The sequence below is a fragment of the Antedon mediterranea genome, chromosome 6 (genome assembly GCF_964355755.1).
Source record: "Antedon mediterranea chromosome 6, ecAntMedi1.1, whole genome shotgun sequence".
In the NCBI taxonomy this organism is placed as follows: Eukaryota; Metazoa; Echinodermata; class Crinoidea; order Comatulida; family Antedonidae; genus Antedon; species Antedon mediterranea.
In genome coordinates this window covers 24711082-24733458 of record NC_092675.1, presented here as the reverse complement: position 1 = coordinate 24733458, position 22377 = coordinate 24711082, and the positions used below count along the sequence as shown (strand labels likewise).

Sequence of the window (22377 nt, the reverse complement as noted above, 5' to 3'; positions counted from 1 at the left end):
AACCATCACCATGTAAAACCCATATTATGATATTTATTAGCTTATATCAATTCAACTTTACCTATCAACTACCATGGTTTTTCTTTTCTGTTGTAGCCTAAACATTTTTTTAAGTGTTGATTAAATTTATGCAATTTTTCTAAAATGGAATAGCGGGAGGTTTTTTTTTTAAATAAATTTATTTTCAAACTATAAAGGGGGCTATAACGTTTTGAAAATACATCAAACAATAGAGGGCGCTATTAAAAATCCAAAAGATATTGGCATCTGCCAGGCGTTACTCATTAATTTATTTCACTTACCAAACAAATTATAAACGGACCGATATTAGTATGTTTTCTGTTCTACATTATCGCAATATATATAGTAGCAGAATACATGAATGTGTCCTGTATTTTGAATCCTTTTTTCTTGAATTTTAATCCGCTTTACCTGTGTCTGTAAATAGGCTGGACCGCCACAAGATTTCTATCTTCTTTGGCACTGCCTACTTCCTCTTATTGATAAATGTATACTTTTTTTATCATCAATTGCCTTGTTATAAATTTTACTGGAATTTATTATGTTTACCTCATTTTCTTGAAGGAAGAAATAAATGTTAAGTTGAATTAAATTGAATTGAATACATATCGGAATGTTTTATTTTATTTATTTACTTTGTTTATCCAAAATATCTGGAGAAATTGCATTGAGATCACACAAATTATAACAGTTATTTTAGGAGTTTATATACCCCCTTGATATAAATTTCAGAATAGTATAACCCTTACAGTCAATCCGAAATATGAATGTAGTTTTACTACATTGAGTTTATTAAAATACGGAAGTCTTCCCATAAAATAAATATTCTATCCAGAAAAAAAATGTTTACATCAAGGTGCGCCAACAATACTCCAATCAGTATTGTAAATATCACGATGGAGTCAATAAGGAATATGAGACAGTCTGGACAATTGTGTTTTATTGTTTGAAACTTACAAATCAATAAATTGCACACAGTGGATACTGCCAATGTTGCTATTTTTAATGTCTAAAATATACCCTAGATGAATGCTGAGAACCACAGCTGGTTTCACTGAGAATATTTCCTACGACGCAATTGATTAACGTAATATAAATTTTAAACAGATAATTGAATCCACAATTAGATGATGTTTACTGCATTATTGTACTATACCGTTATATTTACCACACCACACTTATCAAGTATGATTGTATACCATGTCATGGGACTTGAAACTGTAATAATTGCAAAACACATAATCTAATTAATGATGTATATTGTTTATAGTATTGTTTTATGGAACGTGACTCTTGTCGTTATTTCCATCATTATCTTATTCACATCAAGCAGAGGATTCTGGGATCGAATTTTGGTTGGACGAGCTTTTCTCATTCTCACTTTCACTCATCCTTACCGTCTATAGGCATGTATTATATTTTTATATGCCTTACATGGATATGATAATATAATTAGACCACATGTCTGTTAAGTCCACCGATTTTTGTCTGAATATAGTGAGCTCAAGTAAACCCTATTCCAAATTATTTATCCTTTTACTAATCTCGGTCTAGACCCTAGACTAGGATATGATATATATTTTCAACTAAATATAGAGAAAATAGATAATGATTTATAAACGATGATGTTATGAGTATCTAGTCGGGGGTGTCATACAAACACTAAATCTGCCAATCTATATGCTGATTTAGCATGTTCAGTTTTTAATTTAAGTTAATCTTATCTTTAATAGTAATTGTGATATTAAAAATTAGGCCATATACATGGCTGCAGTCTCGTGTTCTAAATTGAGTTAGCGTTTACCGACCGACCAACCGACCGACATAGTGAGCTGTAGAGTAGCGTTTTCACGCGATTAAAAACAATTCATTAGAAATTTCCGTTGATAGTAGGCATATATAGAATACAGCTCGATTAGCAAATTGTTAAAACGAACAGATTTAACAAATATCCATATTGTTACTTTTGTCCAACAACCATGTAAACAAACAAATGCAACATAAATAACCTATAATAACCCTTTATACATACAACCATACAATTGATACAGAAAGAATGTTGATGTACATCACACGTTATGTTAATTTTCACGTTAGTTCATAAAAACAAAAAGCCTGGCTTTTGGCATACAAAACTACAATACAAAATCAAATCAATTCTATGGCCTTCCCATACGTTTAGAAAATTAAAAGAGTTTAATGTTAATGTATTAGTAGGCTCGACAAATCCAAATAAAAAATGAAGATGTCATATCTGACTTGCCTAACGCAAATAGCATTGAAAGCCAACCATATCGAAGAAATCCTTTATTATCTCGACTAAGGACACTTTGAAGCACTGTCGACTTACAACAAAGTTTGTGTTCGTGTTTGAGTTCAGTATAGTTTTGTTAAGTTTTTCTGCTGGGTCTTACTACTCGTAGAAATGGTATGCTGTATTGCCAAATAAATAATATTAATTCATGCAGGTCAAGATATAAACATATTCATTCACTTAAAATAGAACCTACAATTCCACACTATTCAAGAGTTAGGGAATCCATCACACATTCGCAGCGAAAATGCATATTGTCTCATTTGTTTCTTATGAAATTCGGGGATGACAATCCTAAGTATATCTATAGATTTATCTGACGTATTAGATTAGATGACTAGTTATAATAATGAAATAATTAAAAATGTAATAACAACGATGACTACTTACAATAGATGAACAGTTACATTGATATTCAACTCTCGTCCTTAAAAGTTAATTCGAAAATCTTACTATCACTCACAGCTATACAATTGGAATAATATTGATTCCGAGAAGGTTTAGAGATGAACAATAACGCCGCTATCACGATGTGTAGAGTACGATTACAATGGTGAACAGACACCGTCTGTTTATTATATTACGTCCTAAATAAACCGTACATAAATATCATACCAAATTCAAGAGTAGGTATTGATAAACGAACAGCAACATAAGACGTGACATACGCCAATTCCTGCTTAGATCTGATCTGAAAAAATTTTCAGATACTGCATACACACTGATTAGTGAGATGCTGTGCTGCTCGACCAATGAGATTGCTAAAACCCGATATTATACAATCAAATATATACAATACTTGGATTTAGCTGAGTATGAATGTGCAAGCCTGATTGAGTCATGCTAGTCTCACTGCGGTCAGAGGTTCTCGTACCTGGATGATTCAACCTGTAAGTGAGTCGTAAAGCAGCATCTAATCTATACAAAGGTGATTCAAAACAGAACATGGTAGTTTATGTTAATTGACATTCCAATAGTATATAATTAACAACCACACACTGCTAAAAAAAATAATTAATAATTATTAATAAATATAAAAGTATAAAATTGACTCCAAATTACAAGAGGCAAGCCATGATTCAACGTGTCGATCTTTAATATTTGATCATTATCAAGAATGAACAATAATTCCAAAGGCAGACAATATTATAACTACAGTCTATTCATAAGTATGTAAATGAGATATAAAATTTTAAATACTTTGAATGATATTTATATCGGTTTGACGATGCAAGCAACAACGTTGTGAATTTTAGAAAATGATTTAATAATATTATTTGGTTCATTCATTTAAGCCTACACACTTCCGTTAGTAAGTAACACTGACAATTTGTATTCATATGGTATTTTAAAAAAGGTAATCTGCTTAAGAATCAAATTCATCTTTTTTTAATATAAGTAATAATACCCTTAGGATAATACAATATACTGTATCACGTCGAATGGATAATAAACAAACTGATGTTCATTATTATTAGTTTGGTTATATGCCGTTTAATTTTGACTCCGATGCTCATATACTGGTATGTGCATTTTAATGCGATATCAAGGCGTAATCATTAAAAACTATTTCTAAAGATATTGTATGTATGAATTAATTGACTTTTCAAATATTGGTCGTTACATAAAGCCATGTAACAAAAAACACAAGCATTAATTTAAAAAAAACAAGAGGGTTCGCTTGCTGCTCCTACTCCCTCTAGTAAGTATACCCATACATGGAGGACTCTGAAAACTGTAAAATATCGTAGTTTTTAACTAATTAAATTTAGAGAGGGTGACATGTGGAATCAATCAGCGACTGAGACCTAAATTACAGGATCTACATATTCTTTCAGATGACAAAAACATGGTTTGCTTAGACATGATCATCAAACAAGAGACACATTTTCAATTTGCGAACACCCTCTAAATGAAGATAAGAAGGCATCAGATATAAGGACCAAAATTGATTAAAATTAGTCCAGTAATTTTCCATTCATAGTAGAATCAAATATTTAAATGTCAGACAGTATGATATTAACAGCACGTGTTAGTCAAAGCGTTCTTGATATGGACGTGCGTTTATTCATTCATTAATTTAATCAAAATCAATTTCAATAACTCGTTACAAAAAGAAAAATACAAGAAAAATATTACAAGCCATACTAATACACAAGAAAATAAATCTTCTTCGTAATTTATTTGGCCAGAAGGCCTATTGAAAAGTGTGTCAGGACAGTATGTCCGTAATGGCACAGAGGGATGTACAGAATCTATTGTCAGTGTATCCTTGTACCCACATATTTCAGAGATGTTGCAATCGCGTGTTAATGCTGAGGAGATGTTGAAGTAGCGTTTCTACCGTGATGTAATTAATAAAGATTTTCCACGGTTTCTGACCATTTTAACCGGGAAATAGCCGGATGTCGTCAGCATAAGCCATCGTTTCAAAAGTGTGTTCACCATTGTGTTTATGCTAAGTTTGAATGTCTGGAAGCAAGCGTAGGCCACACCGGTAGCTGATAGCTATAAGCATGGAGCACTTATTTATTCCTCTCAGGAGGGAGAGGATGTAGACCCACGAATACATTGCAAGGTTGAAAAAAGATCATTTCGATATTCTCTGAATCCTTTTCTTCAAACTGGCAAAAAAGCATTCCGTTTTCATACATACATATCAACAACTAAAAAAACTAGCCCATAGGCTATAATATAAACAAGGCCATATATACTGCAATCGCGTGCACAAATTTGAGTTTGTGTTTACTGACCGACAGACCGACCGATATAGTGAGCTGTAGACTAATACTAATGAACATTACATAGTTCGTTATGGCAGGCAAAAGATCATTCTGCGTATATAAAAAAACATTACATTATACTAACTTTTGTAAGCTATTGCGTAGATAATCATTAACTTAATAATTCTAATGCATACCATACTTCAGTCCCGGAATGAATAGTTTTCTTCCATTTCCTGTTTTATTATTAGCTTTTCTACATTAGATTTGTGTTTTATTTAGCGCACATCAAAGTGAGTAATTATGTGAAAATTCAACAAATTGAAAAAAAAAGAATTGGCACCTATTATTGTCTTGACAAAAAAAAAATCATTGCTTTGAGATCGTTTAACAAGCACACAATTGAACAGCTCTTTTTATGAATGTCTATTGTGAATGTATTGACACATCTATTGTTTGCATTAAGTGCAATACACATAATGAATGTAATTCTAAACGAAATTTAATGCACGAACATATGCATCGATATACAATTCCCTTTGTCATTTTATTTTGAAAAACGATATCCAGCCTTTGTACATTATATTGAAACGTAATAACACTGTAATAATTTGAATTTCTGGGAAAAGTGATGGCGATTCTGTTACTAGTCATTACACCTTAATTTTTGTACCTTGATGTTAATTGTAGTTTTGTTTGAAACGGCATGGAATGTTATTTACGATGGAATTGTTATGCAAACGAAATCTTCACTTACGGCAATGCAGTTCGTAATGCTTCCTAACGGCCATTTGAAAATATTGAGCTGATCTAAAGTCAAATGGATACATGAAGTATTTTATATTAACCGTACCTTCTATATTACACGGGTTTCAACGTAGTCAAATCGATATTTAACTAAACGAGGTCCCTTGATATGACTACAAAATCAAAGTCGTAAGGTAAAGAAATATTAGTAATTCAAATTACAATCATTGTTGAATCAGTGAAACACAGTGTTGACTGCTATTTGTATTCGAGTCATGTTGAGCCATCTTTCAGTGTATTTCATATTTTAACAAATATTATAAGTACAACGTATCCGTAACATTTTTGATTGGCTGGCCTACTGTTGGTTATTTCGTTAATAAACTGCAGTTATATTCGATGTTTCTATTCAACGGGCCGGTTGTCAAAAATGCGAGAGGGTGCGTCACTAAAGCATATTCACCGTCTACTTTACAGGTGCTTTTATTTGCGACACTGACCCGAAAGTAATTCATAATAATCTGCCACGACATGCATGCATGCAAGAATTTTATTTATTTTGTTTTGCCTCATGTCACCGGTGTGTCGGTTTTGTTTTTCTTTTGCATATGTATACTGAATAAAAAAAAAAAAAAACAAAAAAAAGTTATCAAGAGATATGGAACTGATGGAAAATAAAAAATACCCACGGTTGGGTACATAGCATAAAATAGGCAAAGGCATTGTCACGAATATGATGAAAATGAAAGAATCGATTAAGAGAAGTACCGTACTTTTTTATTTATTCTTTTTTTTTATTCATTTCAAAAAATACAACCATAACAAAAAATCACTTAAATTTAAAGTAATTGTATCAAAGTAATATGAACGTTTAAATAAAGTAACTTACAGTGATCAAACAATATTAAAAACTATAAATTATTAATTCCATTTTTTTTAAAGTAAATAATTAATTTAGTAAATGCTGTATTTTCCACAATTATGTAACTAATCTAACTAAATATAATTGTGTTAATCAAATTAGCCAGAGATATATATTTAATAACATATTTTTTTTTTCTTTCTTTAACATAATAATAATAATACATAATACACATATACATATATATACATACATACACACATATGTATCTTAATCTGTATATAACTATAACTTTATTCTGTTTCTTACTTTTTAACTGAACGCTTTTTAATATTCTATTGTTTTAATAACTTGTATTTTTAATGACTTTTTAACTAAAAGGTTCTGAACGGTTTCCGTTTTAATGCTGTTTTTTATGCTATTTTAAACCTTTTTTAAACCATTTTTTTAGACATTTGCATTGTTTTAGATTGTTTATAACATTTTTTCCTCCTTTTAATTGTGAGTCTCAAGTTTTAACTTTCTGTATTGTAACATTGTTATGTAAACATGTATTGTATGTTGATTTTGACTGAATAAATGAATGAATGAATGAATGAAAACCAAGAACTATAATTTATGTGCTAATTAAAATCAGATACATACATTTAACAACATACCCATTTTTTCCTTTAAAATAATACATATATACATATTTTAATTATCTGTATTGTAACCAAGGAACTAATAGTAGGCCTATAATATATAATTGAAAATATCTAACAAGTGCAAATAATAATTTCTGGAGAAGTACTGTACTTGATACAGTGTAGATATGCGTTGCACACCACAGTACTGGTAGTTGATCCATCATTCTTTCCTTATCATTTCCCGCTTTAACTTCAACTCTATGGATGTAATGCAATACTTACCCTAACAACAACTATAATTTTTATTATGTAAATAAGTCTAAATTAAAATAAAGTTAAATATGTTTTATATATTTAGTTATAATCATAGACCTACATATACTAGTTATGCAAGTTGGTCAAGTGGGTACAGATTAAACGCAAATTATCTTCTACGATGCGAGTTGACATAAGCGTTCGATGTTGTTTGACTATTCACACATGTCATGTCCAACTGATTTTTAAGTAACTCCTACGCACAACTAAATAAAATACATATCACTTCCCACGCAGAGCAATGCGAATTTTAAATATTGATAGTTTATAATATAATTTATTCACAATTATTCTAGCCAGTAATTATAACGAAAGGAAGATGATTTTGTGCGACATAGCGGTGATAATTCGGGCGTGAACAAGATAGACACATCATTGTAAGTCTAACCATGTTTGATGTAGTCTGTTCTTGTGATGGTCATTTTATTGATACGAATTCGTTTCAGTTTTCATTGCATTTGCATTTTAAGTTGATTTCCTCCGCTTGGTTCAAAGTTACACTTCCTTGCGATTTCAATATTCTTACGGCATGCAATGGTTTCACGTGACCCGCTACTATTGACATTACTGTATATAACGCCTAAATAAATTCCTGTCAATTGATTGTGGATCACATGGCATGCAACGGTCGTTTAATACAGTAGTTTGGTTTTTTTTTTTCGTGTACGAAGCATTACTTTAAAAATCCAACAGCGCCGCCTATTTTGTACTTCCGCCGCGATGAATGGAATGTGATCTCGTATCGCGACGGAAGTACATTTTTGGAGAGATACTGTATATGTACTGTAATGTTTAGACGCATTAAAATTAGCTTTAGATCGTTTGCATGATTTTGATTAATTTAAGGGAACATCTCTTCTACAAGACGTGAAAAAACAGTATTAGCCTAGATGAGTTTCAGTTACCCGTCGAGGTTTCGTAAATGGCATCGCTACCTTCTTAGCCTATCTAGGCCTATTATGATTGTTGTGCTTGTGCTTGCCTTTTGTACGAATTTTTGTACACCACAACCAAATGAATTTACCCGGAGTTTGGAATAATAAAGTTTGATAGTGCAGACAGAGATTTATAATGAATGTACAATGTCCTCCTCATAAACTAATTAAAACAACAATAAACAGATCATAAATCTATCCAGTATAACATTTCTTATTTTTATTAGGCCCAAAGTACAGTACAACAGTAGTAAATGCAGTAAAATGTATTTATATTAGAATTATTATATATTTCTATATATCATCACCTTGATTACTTATTTTATCTGTTCTTCTTGTTCTTTATTATCTATCTCTGTCTTTGTATCAATATTCTTGGCTATTATCTTTGTAAGTTTCAATGATTGAAGATATCTAGCCTCTCCATTCCAAGCTCTGAAAACCTCACATCCATGGACAGTCAACACATCTGGGACTTCTAAATAAAACAAATAATTTTTGTAAATATTAAATAATATCTTGTATTAAAAATGCTGATGTTTTATTGAGTAACACCAAACAAATAATAAATACAATTTTGTAAAATCTGTAAAGTTCTGAAATGTAATGCTGTTATATGAGTTGAGATTTATAACAGAATTACATATGAAAAAGACACATTGTCATATAAACTTTACAGGTACAGTCATCGATTTTACTTTACTTGAATCAATAAAACAAAATCATCTATCAGAATATTTATGAGGAATAATGATTCTTAAATTTAATGCAAAATATAAATTATAAATTAACTCTTACTATGAAACTGCAGTAAGATGAATTAATGTATTGAAAACAACATTTAGGGGTTTACACATTGATATAGATATGTGTGGTCACTGGCATCATTTCAAATTGTCAATAAAAGAAGCAAAAAACCCTTTTTTTCTTCTTTAAAATTTAAAAAACATGTTCTGTGTAGCACTTTGTTTGGGTATATCCATAAAATAAAAATTCCCTCCCATCAAGAAAAAAAAAACCAAGAAATTCGAAAAATCAATCACAGAACAGATTACTGTACATTAATATTTTGTAATTTGCAATGATACTAGCATACAAGTAAAATGTTTTTTAACAACAGAATAATTAGCCAACAGTAGGTGATCACTCCTTACAAACAATTATTATGGTTAATCCTAGTCAAAGATGTAAACTTAATTCCCATACCATTTTATTTCCTCAACAGTGTTATCAGGTGGTAATGTAAAGTCTTGAGGGGAAAACAGACATAAACACAGGATATTGCGCTTTTTGATTTATATATTGTTGATTATCTTTTAACCTTTTATTTCTTGTTGTATTCATAATAGCAAAAAAGCAATATAAAAATGACAATTTATAGCAAGTCATTTAAATCAAAGTACAGTATTTTCTTTCTTAACTTTCATGTTCTTACAATAACAAAGTTCAAAGGTGAAATAAAATTAAGGTTTAAAATGATTAGTAAGTTATTAAATAATAATATTTGTAACATATAAAAAATGAGTAATGACTTCTTAATTTCTTTATGATAAATCTAACTAAAATTTCGATTTTTTTTTTTCACTTATTTCCTTATTTTCAAGCAACAGCAATTTTTAAAGGAATAATAATCATATTAAAATAATATGTTGCAGTGAATTGTAATTCTGGAATGAGTCTGCTAAGCACCACATAATAAAGAATGAAATCTGATTGTGAATCAATTAATAGTTTCATACCGCTTCAGAGAAGTACTTTTTGTCAAATTTCTTTGGTTAATTTATTTTGTTAAAACACAGTTTTTAATTTGTTGGTTGTTGGATAGTTGAGGACATTTGTTACAAGGGTATATAGTTATAAGTAAAAATGTTTGCAAAATTAGGCAGGAAGGCATCTAGCAGTTTTATTATCAGTCCTAAAATGTTTCTAAATTAAACATTCTATCTTAATAACAGAAATTAGCAACCCAGTAAGACACAAGTATGTGCTAGATTCTACTTTAGTACACACAGTGCTGATTAAAGTAGAATTATCCACTTTTATACAGCAGGGATAATCAGTGCAGTTGAAGATATAACCAACCATAAACCAAATACTTGAGAATAAGGAACGAATAACATGACATTATTGACAGTTTCAACATGTTGTGTAAATCAATATCCAATTCAGCTTTGAATGAATGAACATGGATGAAGAAGAAATAGAAATAAGAGGGAAAGCATGATGGAGGTGCTATGGAATGTATCTCCACAAACAAGAGAGCATAATATTGTGACTAAAGAAGAGATTTAACCAATGTATTCTAACAAATATGGAGCAGAAAGTCAGACAACCATTGGAAAAGAAATCAGTAAACAAACCTTATGAGCAATGTTTACAACATGACAAAATGTTTACAACATGACAACATCCAACATACCAAAAAAGGGAAGAAAGTAAACCAAAGTTCAAAATGAGAGCATGCTATATTCTGTACTACAGATTATATAAAATAAATCATTACTATTGTGGCATGATTGCAAGGCTTCCATTTTCTTTCATATGCATATCAACTCAAAGAAGTGACTGGTGACAAGCATACCCAGCAAAAATGCAGATAATATCAACTGAAATTCTGTATTGATGTGTTATAATGTGCATATGTATGAAATTTTGAGTTTAGTGTACATAATATTATTAACTTATTTCTGATGAATTAAAGGAAAAATAATTTTAATTTTAAACTGTTTGTAATAACAGATTTACTGAAATCACCGAAAAGTATAACATTTTAACAGATAACGCAATCAACAACATTTAAGTCAAGTGTTATTCCTCCAAAATTATTAATACTAATAGTAAATCCTTGAAAGCTTTTTATAGGATCCCTTTTGCTGATTCACAATCAGCAACTCAACATGATACAGTAATATAATCAATGCAATGGAATTTAATAATAATAAATGTAGTTTGTGAGCTGAATATTTATAAATACAGTATAATATTTTTTGTTTAATTTCCTAATAATTTTCAAAAATTGCATTGTAATTTGTCTTAATTTACAGAACAACCCAAAAACATGCACTAAAGATATGTAATAAAATAAAACACAAATAGTTTTACATATTTTTTATTATCATTTAAAAAATAGTCACAAAAATAAAAAAACATGAATAATATACCTAGCCCCGACAATTGGTATATTTCTTTTTCTCTTGCTATGGTTGCTAGTATTACATCTTCTCTTGAAGCATGTTGGCGTCCTTTACGATGTTTCAAGCTTTTAACAATGTCAATTTGTTCTAGTTCCTCGTCAAATCTATGTAAATACCTGCCATTCCATAGAGTTAAAAGCAAATAAATGATTTGAATACATTCAGCAGACAATTTATGATAACTGGGGCTTTTAGGATTAATTGGCCATGAATGAATACTTCAAGAATACTATTTCTCAGAATTATATTCTTTAATACATAAATGGCAAGTATTCATCTCTTTGGTGTTTAACACTTTATCAAGGGCACATAAATAAAAGAAAAAAGGGCACATATATAAATTGTTATCCGTTTCTCTCTCTGGATTCTTTAGAAAAAACTTTTGAGACAGTGACTATTAGGTAACAGTATTTAAAATTATAATTTCATACACATGACAATTTTATTCATTATATCTCTATGATTTTTTTCTCATCCATATTTCCCTTGAATTATCAAAATTGTGTTGTTTTGATTATAATATATCATATATAAAATAAAATACCAACTTTTCAATAATTGTATGCATTTCTTCTTTGCTAAACATGTCTTTGTCAGGATCCAGTTCATTCTGAAACCATAGAAGCTTCTCTATAAGCGTACCTCGTTTTAGATTTGTCTCCTCCTGTGTTCTAAGAATATGTTAAATTGAAAAAGGAATTGTTAATTAAATTTAATAAAATGTGTTCTAAATCTCTTGCATTATTAAAAGAAAAGTGAATACAGTAGTACAACATTTTAACATTTTTAACAAGTTTTTTGGGAATGCAAAGACAAGAATATTTTTAATTTAGGATACTAAGCAGGCTGTATCAAGTACAAAGAAAAATAGGTTGCTGAATATATTTTTAGTTTGCTGGGCTGTACAGATACCGTAAGAATCAAAATGCCTTAAGATAGGCAATAGCCTCACTGTATTAATTAGCAGTACAATCAATTAAAAAAAGTAACGGAAATAAATTTACAATGAATCAACATAGATTGGAAATCAGACACTCTGTTTAAAATGCCTTTCAAACTGATAATTGGAAATCAAGTCTCTTAGGGACAGAATTGGTTAATCATTCAACTACTCTAGATGCACAACATCTAACATCATCTGGAATTACATCCTTTGGGGACAGTTGTGAAAATAAATAGCAAGCCGCTTAGTAATCAACAGATTTCTGGTGGGAAAGGCTTTAAGATTTATTAGAACTTATTTCTCTAACACAAAACATAATTAACTTTAAAAACTTTGTGTTTTGAAAATATAAAAACAGTCACTGTTTTTTGAAAACTATGTCCAACAGTCTCAATCGTCAATTCAAAGTTATTACTATCAAATGTGTGTTTCATACTAATTCGTTGGAAACACATGCTTCTTTTTGTTTTGTTGGTTCCTGTTTCTTTGTAAAACACCTGTTTTGCCTTATTTGCATCTCCTCCAGTATATATTTATTATTATCTTCTTGTTATGCATTTATGTGTTTCCTCACACCCTTACACAGTTGAACATGGGTTGCAAAACATGAACTACTTCATTGGAAAGTAATTAACTAACCTGTTAATTCTCTGTTTACGAAGCACCTTAGCTCCTAATTTATTAGCCTTACGACTGTTAGGATGGACTAATTTCTGTGGAAATTTTCGACTTTTCTTTTCTTTTGGCTGTAAGGAAATTAAAAAATTCTATGAATTACTGTTTCCATATTCAGAAATTAAATTGCAATAGAGTAATATATTAACACTTAGGTACATTTTAAGATCTTTCTACTGTATTTGATTTTTTTGTGGCCTGGAATCGGTGATTCTAGGCATGATAAATACAAATTGAGATTGGCGAAAAAGTTTGAGATTTTAGGTGCATGGCACAAGGTCATGTGAGTTGCTTACAATGAGAGGAGCGGTCTAGATTAGAAAGGCTAGGTATCAGTTCCTGGAGCCAGGTTTAATCCATACACGTACAGCAATGGAAAGGCAAATCGTACCTAAGGTAAGGTAAAGGTAATTATCTTTAATAGTCCTCAAGCTTAACTGGAAACTAAGGAGATTCGGATTAGGCCCTCTACGGACCCACGGCAGCCACCAGTGCAGCGCCTACCAGATCAGCACCCCTACTCTTTTCAAATAGTGTACCAAGTTCTTTAAAGTGCACTGTTAAGTACACGGGACCAACGGCTTTACATCCCATCCGAAGGACGAGGCAATGAGAGTAAAGCATCTTGCCTAAGGATGCAATTAGTATGGTACAGATAACCTCGAACCCATGCCTATCACATGCTAGTCCGATATTACCAATACTCTCCAGTATATACAGCACCCACTGCGATTTCTAGACGGTCTCCCATCCAGAACGCAACCGGGCCCAACATTGCTTAACTTTGGTGATCTGACGAGAACCGGTGTTTCAACGCAGTATGGCCGTACGTTTACCTGCTCCCAAACTACCCTGTGTGCTTGGTCCCAGATAGCTCACCTTTGGAGTCGTACTAAGTACTTATAGTGTGCTGTTGGGGATTATTGTATACATCATCATTGTGCCTCTAAGCAGGTAATCCCCTCCTTGTGTTAATTGTCACTCGGCTCATCACAACATTGAATATTACCCTAGACAATATAGGGGATATAAAAGGACTAGACCAAGTCAAGTTTACAAAATGAATTGACTTCACCTTAAAACCGAGGCATGGAGGGTTTGTCCCTACACGTAACACTGCAACGTATTTAGTGGATTTCCGAAACCTAGCAAGGGATCCGGAGTGCTACATCATCTGCTCCAAGTCCTAGGCTTGCACCAACATCACAGGGAGGACAACCTGATGTGACTGAACACTTCACTACTTTCTCCCATGCCATGGGATTACTCCTGTGTGTTTCTTTCATAGATAGGTGGAATTTCCTGGGCGATAACTCCCGGACAGTTTCCGACACTGATGTAGATGATGTAGATACTCCAACAAACCTGTGACAGTTTCTCAACTTGGCAAACTACCATAGAGAATTTATCAGCCACTTCGCCATTCAGTTTGTGTGGGGGAGGACCAGCAGGTTGCTTTTGAATAACTCAAAAAAACTTCCTGTTCTGACAGAGGTCGATGAGGGATACACGGTCAGAAGCAGTGACGGCCCAATGTAGGGGACGGACCAACATGCTGATGCTTGGACAGGAAATCAATCTGACATCATGTTTGCAGCTACATGGACGGCCTCACCCGGGCAATCCTGGAAGCCCATAAGACAGCCAGGACCACCCTTGGGGAGACACAGCAATGCATGAAAAGGGATTACGGTCTCCCTGTGCTCACCCATCCCTATGCTTGTGGGGATAAGGTATACTTGCTAGCCAGCCAAAAGGGTAAAGTGTAAAAAGCTGTGTCCTCCGCTGGTGGCAGGCATTTTCATCCAAGTAATCGGGGACTCTGTTTCACAAAATGCTGGGACTGAGCAGTTTCATCTCAAAGGACTGTCCGGTATCATTGGCTAACAGTTTTCATTTTTATCTCCGTAGGTCGATTTGCGGCTCTATCGATATACGGCAGAGACAATGAATGGTGGCTCTTATCCAACGGTGAGCAAGAGGATGCGTGAAGACTGCCCCGACCGGACCCAATTGGTCTCTCGGCTGCTTGTCGACACAAGGACTCTGGTAATGATGAACAAGGCATTGTCTGGTGTTGATGGTCCGACGCATGGTCCTCATCAAGATGGGTTAGCTGGTTGCAGACGCTGAGAATGCCCTTGCCCAGTCATCCGCCACCCTGCCTGAGATTGCAACCCAGACTTTGTCTACCATCTTCTACTCTCCTTCCAAAAGGCAGGGAGTCAAGAAGAAGCCAAGAGCCTTTGACTCTCATTTTCATTTTGATCGATTGCACTGGAGTTGTCCAAGCGCGGAATATTCAGAGAAGTTCTACGAGCCGGACCAGCCAGTCCAAAGACCAAGCAAGTAGAGTTGATTGGCGGTGTCGCCATTTTCTGCGATCCTCCCTCTTATCAGTCGACTACATCGCCTCCGGCCGGCGAGATGGATTGGTGCGTTCTGGTGCAACCCAGGTGCTTGGGTAGATTGGCTTAGCATACTGCGTCCCACCTTCAGACTAGTTTAGGCATAAGAAAATTATGCTGCACTGTCTCCTGATGCAAGGTTTTTCCACCCAGGACCACCTAGCGATCTGTCTAATGGGCAGCCATAAGACTCAACTGGGCAGATTTGCTACCAGAACTACCTTTACATCTGCAGTTGGCTCACCTTCCGAGGAACATCTGTATCATCCTGTACAACTTTTGTCAATGGTGCTGATGGCTTTTTCCCTAACCTACTTCGGCTTTACACATGTGGCTTCAACACCAAGCACATATACCATTGCCAGCTGCTGATAGAATTTGACAGGCTTTACTTCTCCGCCAGGTCATGACACATCTTGTGTACTCGACTGCAGAGATAGTTGGGAGGATATTGGGCCAGGACGCCAAGCAAGTCGTATACTTGACTCGAAAGAACATCAGGGATCTCTTTCTGATGTCCTGAGGTTCGAGCCAACACGTGGCTCAAGAGAAGTCTTTTATTTTGTTTGTAAAGCTTGACACGAGGTCATGTGAGTTGCTCACAAAGGGAGGAGTGGTCTCTTTTTGGATTTAATTGTTGATGGGTATACACGTAATGATTAGGTACTACCACGAACGACTGCTACTAGATTAGAAAGGCTAGGCATCAGTCACTGGAGCCAAATTTAATCCGTACACACACAGAACAGCAACAGAAAAGAAATCATATGTGCAATTTATGCTGCGATGACTAGCGAGGATAAATACCAGCCCCTTTCTATTCTAAGCAGGTAAGCCCTCCTACGTGTTAATACATCACTCGGCTAATCACAACAGAAGTGGACCTAGGCCTAGAATAGTAATACTGTAAAGCTTGAAGGAAGAGGCGTAGTACTGCAGTACTGTAGTAGTACTAGGCTAGGCTAGCGCGGCCTAGCCGCCCTAGCCTAAAACTAAAAAAGCCTACTTTTACTAGGTCTAGGACAAGGTTCCTTCCGGTTTGGGCTAGGTGGTAGGGACATAGATGGAGGTAAAACATTAATTTTATAATGTTATACCTCCATGGATAGAGACTAAAATAAAAACTAACCATTGTTATTATAAAATCCTTCAAACTACTGTACTAGGCCTACTTGTTAACAATAACATGTGCGACACGACACGACCACCTAAGACAGAAGGAATCGCGCCACCATCGTCTCCTTCTACCCCTCTGATCTTCCGCTCGACTTTTCTTCGATGATCGAAGAAGAAAAACGATCGCTCGACTCAAGCGCATGAAGTATCGCGACGAAATTTATAGATAGTCTACCCTAGCTTCTCCCGCCTACATTTACATTTAAGTTGGTATGTTGGTTTGTTAAATACACATTGGGTAGTGTGACATGAAGCTGCAATTAAATTAGGCTTAGTTAGCCCCAGTCTGGAGACTGGACCTAACCTAGGCCTAGACTAGCTAGCTAGGTATCGCAGACCAGAGGTAGAGTACTCTGTAGGGGAATCCCTATCTAGCCTAGGCTAGGCCTAGAGAGACTAGGTAGGAGTCTAGGCCTAGGCCTAGCCCTAGCTAGACTAGGGCCTCTCTACTCTCTACGCTAGGCTAGGCGCTAGCTAAAATTAATTTACTTTCTGTTTTTTTTAATACTAGGGGCCTAGGCCTAGGAATTGTGGAAGAATTGTTTTTGCTGAAAATGTTTCGGTTCTTCCATTGTTTATCAAATCAAAAGAATATGATGTTATGATTAAAAAACATATATATTTTGTGACCTTAAAATAAAATAACAAAATGTGGGGAATGCATCTTTAAATATTAAATAATAAAATAAATAATTTGCATAATTTGATTAAATTTTGTTTTGCACTGGTATTATTAGTACAATTTGTATATTATATATATACATACTAAATATTACAGAATTACTCTTTGCCGCCTTTAGAAATGGAGATTATTGCAGTGATCGGGGTTATTTTGGTGTCTATATGTGCAATGCTTAGCCAACTGGAGGTAGATTATGATCCACTCATCGTCGATAAGTCAGTTGTCTTAGCCAGGACCCAGAAGCAAGTTTTCTACTATGTTGCTGATTTCCATAATCATAAAAAGGTACACTATATTTAAAAATCTTCCCACAAAACCTTTTCATTTTAGAAATTGTTGAAGTCTGTGTGTTGCTTTGTACATCCATGGTACATCGTTGTGATACACATTTTTCCTACTGCATGCATCCATACACTGGGTAGACAAGTTGTACTGTGAATGTTTATGAAATTTTACTATTAATTATTCAACATACTGGATCTAATTAGAGGTCAAATTGGCGGGTAAATGCATCACCTTTCTGTTTAAGTTATATTTATGTATAATGTTTTTGAATAAATAAATAAATACACATGTTTCTAAATTTCAAAATAGGTTTACTACCTGGTTTTAAGGCTAATTTTTTCTGGGGTGGGGGGGGGGGCGGTTAGGTGGTTGGTGGTCGTATGAAAAATGACTGAAATTGTACAGTATGTGACCCTTGTGAGGGCTTAAAATTTTGAAAACTGCCACAGAGGGTTGTTGGTGGTTGGAAGTAATGGAATATTAACATATTAATAATTATGTTATTTCTTTTTGCTTTCCTAAGCTTGGTTCCCACTAGAACGTAACGCAAGGACGTAAACGCAATGCAAGCGTTTTAACCAATGACAAGCGAAGTTATAGACAGTTAGCAATCACAAACGAATAAGCCATCGCTTGTGATTGGTCAATTCACTTGCGTTGCGTTACGTCCTTGTGTTGCGTCGCTAGTGGGAACCACGCTTTATACTCTATGGAATATCTTTTATAAGTTCCAATAATATCAATGCAACAATTTCTTTATAGAACTACCATAAACTTTCTGTTTATTGTTTTGTGTGAAAATGATACCAAATACACCATGTTTTCATAACCAATTTTGATTAATGATTTATTATGCAAAAAATGCCAGAAAATGATTAAAATGTTCAAGCTTATTTACTCTGCAACAAGAAAAAAAAATTTTCATATTCATTAAATCTATGCTTTGTAATAAGATTGATAATGCTTATTTTATTATGCAGTAAACGATGACAGGGATCAATATCAAAATATGAATTCTGAATACAGTTTATGTTTTCTATGTATAATTATGTAGACAAAAATGTTCAGAATAGAAGATTACCAATTTGTGTCATAAAAATGTATTGCAAAAATTGCAAACACAAACATGTGCAATAAAGTTCAAATTCTAATTAAAAATTTATCAATTGTTGCGGACTAATAAAAAAATGCATTTTAATGGTGACAGTTTAGTTTAATTTAAGGATGCACTATAATAAGTTGCTAAAGGCATTGTTTCAAATTAGAGCTTGCAAATACAATGTATCAACAAAATAATGGTTGCCATTAACCTAAGATAACCCTCTTACTTTAGCCTTTAGCTTTAAACTCTGAAACCAACTTTTATATAAAAAAAAAAACAAATTGTAAAACAAGACAATGTAATTGCTGTGTATTCTGAGGATGATGTTAATATCTCCCTCAGTTCTACAGTAGCTTTTCTTTACTCCCATAGAAATTAAGATATTAATACCGGGATTGATAAAAAAGCATAGGTAGCCAGATGTTTAGTGATTAAGATGTTAAGACAGTCAAAGCATAGGCAATCGGCACAGGTTCAAGGCTCTCCTTACCCATACTGTACAGTAGGTGTTAAACTAAATTTTGTAATAAGGACTTGCGCCGTTATTCATGCCGTTGCAAGGTCTATATACCCTGACAGCAATGATAAATTTACATACGTACAGTAACAATTGTCGTTTTTTTTTACTTTAGTGGATCGGAGGAATTGGTAAAACTGAAGAGCTTGATGATTCCTTGATGGGAGAAGGAAAGCAATTCTATCAGATGGTCGAAACACCGTTTGTTGGGGAAACCAAGCAGCAACTTGAGATACTGCAATATACTCCAACCTCAAAGCTAGTCTATAATTCAAATATGGAGTTGCTAAAACCAAGGATGGAATTAGAAATCACACCTGGAAATAAACCTGGCCAAACCCGACTTACATGGAAAACATATTCCAGGCGTAGAAGTTATTTATTTTGTGTAAGTATGTTGCTAGTAATGTACTACTAGTCCATTAGAAAGAACCACTTTTTAGGTTAGCCTATCAAGTTTGCATGCATGATGTAATGAAAAAGTAGTATAATGCCATTAGCTGTATATGTCCATTTGTGTGTGTGTGTGTTATATGAACACTTTAAGCTGTGTTGATCTTATCCACAGCTTAATATAGATACGAAAATGTAATTCAAACATATTTTCTTTTTGCAGATTAATTGTTATTGTCATTTTCAATTATCATTTTTTTCTCTTTCAGATGACAATTCTACCAGTTAGCAAGTACTTTAGCAATGCCAATTTGAGAACAACTCTCTTTAATCTGAGAACTTTAATTCACTAAGAATATACAGAACATTTTAAAAATTATGTTGTCATATTATTTAATAGAGCTGTGTGCATCTTTTTTAAAGTTTTTATTTAATTGTAGTTTTATTGAAAAGTTTGTTTTAGCATACGTATGTCTTCATTCAAATTAGGCTCCAAGAGTTTCTGAGAGGCTTGCAACTTGAATCTCCAGTTTCCAGAATCTCTGATAGAACAATTGGACAATGGTACCTGTCATTAGGATACCAGAAAATTTTATTTTAGCCCATAAATATTATATACTATACGTACAGTGTTCATATGAAATTTTTGGTATGCATTTCTTATAGTATTCTTCTGGTTCAGTAATATATTTTACTGTAATTGTTTTTCATATTATGCTCATACCACAATTTTGCTATGATGTTCTTGAGTAAAGCTGGCATTTTTTTTCCAACCAGCCACATTACGATCCAGTTTGTTCTTTATCTAGTGTGCACTGAAGATTTCTTGAAAGTTCTGCTATCCAGACAATATTGTCTTTGTCACTGCACATGTTGTGTGTGCAGCTTTTATTCTTTTCTAAACAGAATAGCCAGCAGAGGCGTAACTGCTATCAGCAGTACCTGGCTAAACCCAGAAAGAGTAACTGTGATCAGTTTGAATGATTCAATATATTGCCACGAATAGTTACAATCCGTTCCAATTTCCAATATTAGTTCAGTTGCTTGAAAGTAATTAGTTCCTTTTAGTTGAGTTCCGCGTTGACGTAAGCGTACCTTACATCGTCTATGAGTGTCATAACACCTTTAAAAAGTTATCTAGATAGGAATTAAATCTTTTTTTCTGGCAATACAGTAGCTTTAATCTAGTGGCATACGTCTCCTAGACACATATATGTTAAAGACCACCACTACATGTGTTAACATTAGTTACTAAGAAAAGATATTGTATGTATATAAGCCAATTGTGGTTAAATACCATTTTAAATAAACTTGTTTTTACTAAATATGCCTAAATTTCCATCACCTTGTTAAAAGTTAAAATACATTCCAATTTTTGCTTAGTATTATAGTGTTTATATAATATTTTGTATTGGCTATAACTTCTTTTTCTATGAAATCATAGTTTTTACCTTTTATTCATTTTGATGAATAGTTTGTTCAGTCACATTGGACATACAGTATGGGCTAGTGGGAATAATTCAAAAAGCCTTCTCACCATGCTGCTCAAGTTAATAGTCAATAGCTTGGATTTGTTTATTGCTTTAAAATATCAAAGTCTTATGTAAACGAGAAAATACATTATTTACTATAATCATGAAAACGTGATAGTCTGCCATCTACTGTAGGTTTTCAAGACATAAAATAATTCCACAATAGTAGTGTAGTAGATAGTTAAGTATGAAATAATAACTGTTATATAATGCCATAAACACAACCTGTTCAAAATAATTATGCAAACTGAAATTGCCATTTACTATAATTTATGTGATTGTGTGTATCCGTTTTGTTGGTTGTAGTAACCCTAGTATAGTGAATCTGTATTGTGTGCAATATTTTGTAGTTTTTATAAACATCACACGTGAATCATCAAGAGTGTTTTGTTAATGTTGTAAAACTTTTATAATTATGTTTTGGTTTATTAATAAATAGTACAGTATTTAAATCTTTGTAAAGTGTGTCCATCCAGTCTATTCTTTCGTTGTGAATGAGCTTCGTGTTAAAAAAAATGTCGTGGGTTCGAATCTCACGCTGGTCGGAACGTTCAGTGGTGGAATAGAGTTAAAGCTATACGAGCAACTGTGTTTGAGGTTTACAGAATGATACGTCCCACTTTTCACCACATCATGAGGCAGCAACATCAATGCATCTGATGACGTGGAAACAACCCCAAGCCTGTGACAGGGCCTTAGTGCTGATGCAGGGAAAGCACGACATAACATACTTTTATTTTTCTGTGCTTTACGCCACCTCCTTCGATCTCGTAAATGTTATGTTGAGCGCCCTCAATTTTATGTCAGAAAATTAGGAAAAATATGAGGTATATTCAGAGCGTCATTTCGACGATCGAGCATTCTCTACTTCTACGGAGCGCCATTTATGCCTTTATTTACTTCCGAAATAGAAATAGTACTACG

The 22377-nt window shown here is 33.5% G+C and overlaps 3 protein-coding genes across 4 annotated transcripts in view; 1 reads left to right on the top strand and 2 right to left on the bottom strand.

Moving 5' to 3' along the window:
- LOC140051659 (synaptotagmin-15-like) overlaps window positions 1-3003 on the bottom strand; it is a 44913-nt gene extending 41910 nt beyond the window's left edge. The window contains exon 1 of the mRNA XM_072096940.1: window positions 2726-3003. The gene's annotated coding sequence lies outside the window, so the exon portion shown is untranslated. The remainder of the gene's footprint in view (window positions 1-2725) is intronic.
- A 5748-nt stretch (window positions 3004-8751) lies between these two features.
- On the bottom strand, window positions 8752-16975 carry LOC140052186 (translation machinery-associated protein 16-like). The gene is made up of 5 exons (XM_072097627.1): window positions 16896-16975; window positions 13323-13429; window positions 12289-12411; window positions 11708-11856; window positions 8752-9024 (listed from the first exon to the last, which is right to left on the bottom strand). The coding sequence occupies exons 1-5, from the start codon at window positions 16896-16898 to the stop codon at window positions 8864-8866; spliced, it is 543 nt and encodes a 180-aa protein (XP_071953728.1). The 5' UTR covers window positions 16899-16975; the 3' UTR covers window positions 8752-8863.
- LOC140052188 (uncharacterized) lies at window positions 16550-22177 on the top strand. Of its 2 annotated transcripts, none has more exons than XM_072097629.1 (4): window positions 16550-16596; window positions 17743-17909; window positions 19644-19916; window positions 20191-22177. In XM_072097629.1, exons 2-4 carry the CDS (start codon window positions 17745-17747, stop codon window positions 20272-20274), a joined length of 522 nt encoding a protein of 173 aa, XP_071953730.1. In that variant the 5' UTR covers window positions 16550-16596; window positions 17743-17744; the 3' UTR covers window positions 20275-22177. The 2 variants fall into 2 exon arrangements, with proteins under 2 accessions (XP_071953730.1, XP_071953729.1); XM_072097628.1 differs by lacking the exon at window positions 16550-16596 and adding an exon at window positions 17063-17152 and having other exon boundaries at window positions 20191-22176.
- Window positions 22178-22377: the final 200 nt, after the last annotated feature.